The 4,697-nt window shown below is 40.9% G+C and overlaps 1 protein-coding gene across 1 annotated transcript in view; it reads left to right on the top strand.

Moving 5' to 3' along the window:
- Window positions 1-1,246, top strand: part of si:ch211-11n16.2 (zinc finger FYVE domain-containing protein 1) — a 35,991-nt gene extending 34,745 nt beyond the window's left edge. The window contains exon 12 of the mRNA XM_037678076.1: window positions 243-1,246. Coding sequence (XP_037534004.1) covers window positions 243-475 — 233 coding nt within the window. The 3' untranslated portion in view covers window positions 476-1,246. The remainder of the gene's footprint in view (window positions 1-242) is intronic.
- The last annotated feature ends 3,451 nt before the right edge of the window (window positions 1,247-4,697 follow it).

Raw genomic sequence — 4,697 nt, 5'->3', positions numbered from 1 at the left:
CTTAAGACAATGTTAGATCTTAAATCCAATCAGAATTTAGCAGTTTCTACAACTGAGGCTATTTTCAAAGCTAATGTATCTAGAACAGGTAAGATATTGATTGCTCACAACTTCTTTACTGAGCCCCACTGAACTGCAGCTTTAAATATCAGAAGTTAATAAGTGATTTTTTTTAGGGAGTATGCTGATCCCTTTTGAAAATTTGTCCTAAATGAGTTACTCGTCCCTTTGTCCCCCCTCAGGTTTCGTGAAGGACGTGGCTCGACCAGATTACTGGGTGCCGGATCAGAACATCATCCAGTGCCATCAGTGCTCCAAAACCTTCACTGCAGCCATGTCCAAGCACCACTGCAGGGCCTGTGGGCAGGGAGTGTGTGGCCCCTGTTCCACACACATCAAACCCGTGCCCTCCAGAGGCTGGGACCACCCGGTCCGAGTGTGCGACGGCTGCTTCGCCCGCTCCGACACAAACTGAAGCGTCTCCATCAGTTGGCCCACAGCCACCTGTGTGAGTCAGCACTGCAGCTCCCTGAAACCAGGAGGGACTGATTTACCAGAACTGGAACTGCTCTCTTTCTGTGGGACTCTTCAGGCCGCCCAGATGGGTAAAACCCTGCCGTTGTGGTCGTCTCCTCCTAACAGGCTGATTCTGGGTCAGTTCTGAAACACAAAACCTGCTGTAGCTCACAGCTTTAGGACTAACTGGACCAATCACAAGCTGCTTTTAAAACGTTAACCTTTAATCTCCTGAAGTGTCAGTTTATCACAGCAGAGCTTAAACACAAGTGCACTCTAGTGGGGGTCTTCCTTGTTTATTTTATTATGTTCGCACGTCGATGCAGCGGGCTGTTCTGCTTCAGATCGAAGAGTTTATTAAATTAGCCAAACGAGGGGACAAATCAAAGGGATTTTACTGGGAATATGAAGCAATCCCCCACCCTCATCGACTCGTTCGCAGAGCTTAGAACAGCTCAGGCTCCTCTGAGCTGTCTCACCTCTAAGCAAAGAGAAATACTACGAACTTTAAAGTAGAAATACTACGAACATTAAAGTAAAAAAAACGTAGCTCAGAGTGACGCTGGAGCAAGAAGACACAAAACGAGTGAGTGCAGCAGCATGTGCCTTCATGGGTTTCTGTTCACCCTGGTTTTTTTTAGCCACTAAGTTTGTTTTATGGAGATTTCTGCATAAATACTACAGGTAAAAATATTATTTGTGCCTATTATTAAGGTTATCATTTACAGCGTGAATGATAAAAGATAGAATTTGTGTCTTAACATATTTAGACATTCCAGTTTTAATAATAAATGTGTGTAATATTATAGATTTTCCTCGTGATCAACGATGCTTTCTTTAAATAACAAATGCACAAGGCTCCAGAAGCAGTCTCCTTAAATCACGTTTCGATTATTTAAAGTTGATACATAAACGACAGCTTTTCTATGCAATAAAGTAGGATGTTTTCATTCTTTTTATATTGTCTATGATTTAGTTTTTCAGTCAAATCTAACAAATGACAATCTTGACTTTATGTTTGTTTGAAAGAGCCTTGTTCAAATAAAGAAATCAAAAGAAGTCTTTTAGCCTACATCAATCGTCAATACAAACAAACCCAGACATTTTTTTTGTGTCTCAGGAGTTGTAAAGGAACAGAGTTGGTGTCGTGTTGTCGTTAAGTGAAACTGCAACGTTTCGTGGGATCCGTTAACCCTCAAAGTATGTGCTGAGGAGGACTCTCAGCTACAACCACACCAAAGTTGAGCTGTTAAAGTGGCTGAGTTCGAGCCATTTGTTTGTTATAATGGCTTTGTTGTGACAGCCATCTTTGAGTTGACTCTGTGGATGCACATCCAGTGATTAGTTTTCAGAGTTACCCTACAATTACAACAACAACAAAAAAAGGAAGAAAACGTCAATATTTAAGAAATTTGGCGATTTTACCCATTTTGTCACATGCTGGCACATTTTCTTTTGAACTTGGTGCAAAGTAAAACAGGAAGTGACATCAAAGGGGAACTTCCTGGTTTTTGTTTATTAAAGCAATATGAACTCTGACTCTTTGTCTCTGATAGTGAATTAAAAAAAATCTAAATAATCAATTCTTGTGTTTGTGTTAGCCGTTGTAACGATGACATCACTTCCTGCTATTGCTTATGAAAATATCTCAACACCTGTTCGTCTCAGCAGGTTTTTTTTGCCATACATTGCTGTTATCTTTCCAAAAATGCATTCATATTTTTTATAAAAATTATTACGTCACAGTCACTTTAAGCTTCAGCTGTGAAGAAGTTTTTTGGGTTTTTTAACCAAAGAAGACCAGAGAACTGGTCAGAGTAAAATTAAAGACAGATGGTGGAAAATATGGAGACATTCTTGAGGGAAACTTGTAAAAGTTTTGCTCCTGAACGAGACCGTCTTCTGGACCAGCCTTTGTCTCTGAACTGGACAAAGACCTGTATCACTGCTGAAGACACCCTCCTGTGGAGAATCTTAAATGTCCTGGAAAGGTCCGGTTAAAGTCCACATCTGAACAATCCCCACCCTTCACCCCAAAGTTGTGCTTTATTTTGAGAAAGTAACGTATTGAAAGTTACTTTGGAGAACATTTAATTGAAGTACCAGTAATACAGTTTTTTCCTAATCATTTTTTAAATTAAAAGTATTTTTAGATGTAACTTTGATTCAATTTACTTTGAGCTACTTTCATGCACCAGTTGAAATCCAGACTCTCCTAAACTGGCGCAGTTGCAGATGAACTGAGCACAGATTGACCGTCTCAGAAAAGTATTTTCTTCTTGCATCTTTACATTTGACTTCCTGTTTATGATGGCTCACATTGTGAATCTTAGACTTTTCCTACCGTCGCGTCGAGATGATGATTGAACTTGTACAAAGCTGCTCATTTCAGTGTGAATTATATTTTAGTATTGGAAGTTCACTGTTACTCTAGAAACAGTAGTGTCCAGTGTAATATTAATGCTGAAGCAAAGTGAGAGATGGTGTGTTTCAGCTGCAGCAGGCTGAGTCATGTCTTCTGTGAACACCAGGGGGCGGTAGATGAAGTCAAACAGAACAGGAGCTGCAACATGACAGCAGGGGGTTGACCATAAACAAGGATGTCAGGAATTAGCCTTTTTTTTTTCTCATTTATTCCAAACACAAAATTATGCTTTCATTGAAAATGTGTCATCACTTGTGCAAAAAATAGCATGAGCAGAGTCACATTTCAAAGTAATCTGAATCCTTTTTAGATGTACTCCAGTAATAACAAGCCGGGGTACCTGCAGAAAATCTAAACTAAATGTCCAGTGTTTTGATCTGCTGCTGTCATTTCAAGGCTTTTTCTTTTTAATAATGAATGTTTTCGTCATGGAGTTGGACTACGGCCTTGTGATGCAGCTCTTCATCAGGATCTGGTCACTCATTGACTCGTTACAACTTGCCCTCTCCTCTTTTAACCTCATGTCATTAAAAAGATTTTTTGTTCTTCTTATTTCGACTGTTCTCTTCTTCGGGGGTCACCACAGAAAACTAAGTCGCACAAAGACTTGTCAGCTGTTTTTTGCCAGATGCCCTTCCTGTTGCAACCATAGACCACCGAGCTGCCACAGACCTCTGGGGGAGCAGATGGTGGGGGTTAAGGGCCTTGCTCAAGGGCCCAGTGTGGGGCAAATGAGGGTGGAGGCAGGTGTGGGTGTTTCACACATTTTGATGTCAGCATAGGGCGTTGAACCGGCACCTTTCCTATCACAGGCCCACCTTCTCTAACCCCTGCGAGTCTCCTGCCATCCTTCTGAGGAAAGAGCTGAAGGGAGTCCCTTCGTGACAATCATTAGAAAGGTACAGTTTTATTTTTTAAAAATCCCTGCTATAATGTGTGTGTGTGTGTGGGGGGGGGGGGGGTTAAAAAAGGAAATGGGTAGAAATGAAAACAGCACTTTTATAATGTCCTTTTTTATGACTAATAATAGCAAAAAATGCTTTTATTTTGAGGTTTGTGAGGCTCAGGAGAGAGTGCCGTATATTTCAGACTATAAGGCGCACTTAAAATCTTTTCATTTTCTCAAAAATCAACAGTGAGCCTTATAATCTGATGCGCCTTATGTATTAATTCTGGTTGTGCTTACTGGCCTCTAACCAATTTTATGTGATACATGGCGCTCAAAAATCTGTCAAAATGTTGTTATTTTGCTTAATGCACCTTATAATCAGGTGCACCTTATGTATGAAAAATACAGTAACAAGTTGAAGGCAGGTCTCTTTGGCTGAGCTGTTTATGTAAAGAGTTTAAATCATTAAATAAGTTTTGGCTGGAAAAACTCATATTTACCTAGAAACACAAATTCTGCTCCAGAACCTGCATCCGGATGAACGAGTGATGCTGCAGTTTTCCAGCAGCTGTGCAGCATTCATCGAAGGCAACACCAGATCACGCTCCTGCCTTCATCTCCACTTATTCACATGCAGCAGCTCCACTGTCAGCCAGAGTGCAGCTTTCTCACTCACTCAGTCTCTTGTGGATCATGCGTGGCAGAATGTGGGAAAATGCATGAACATTTAATCAGAACATTTAAAACATGGCCTGATGGTTACAGTATTTCATAAAGGACTGTCAGGCCAGAGTTTATAGAGGCGGATCCCCACTTCATGCATCTTCCCACATTCTGCCACGCATGATCCACAAGAGACTGAGTGAG

The sequence above is a fragment of the Nematolebias whitei genome, chromosome 6, assembly GCF_014905685.2.
Source record: "Nematolebias whitei isolate Nwh7 chromosome 6, NemWhi1, whole genome shotgun sequence".
Lineage (NCBI taxonomy): Eukaryota > Metazoa > Chordata > Actinopteri > Cyprinodontiformes > Rivulidae > Nematolebias > Nematolebias whitei.
The sequence above is the reverse complement of the archived record's forward strand: the minus strand, read 5'-3'. Positions and strand labels throughout refer to the sequence as shown.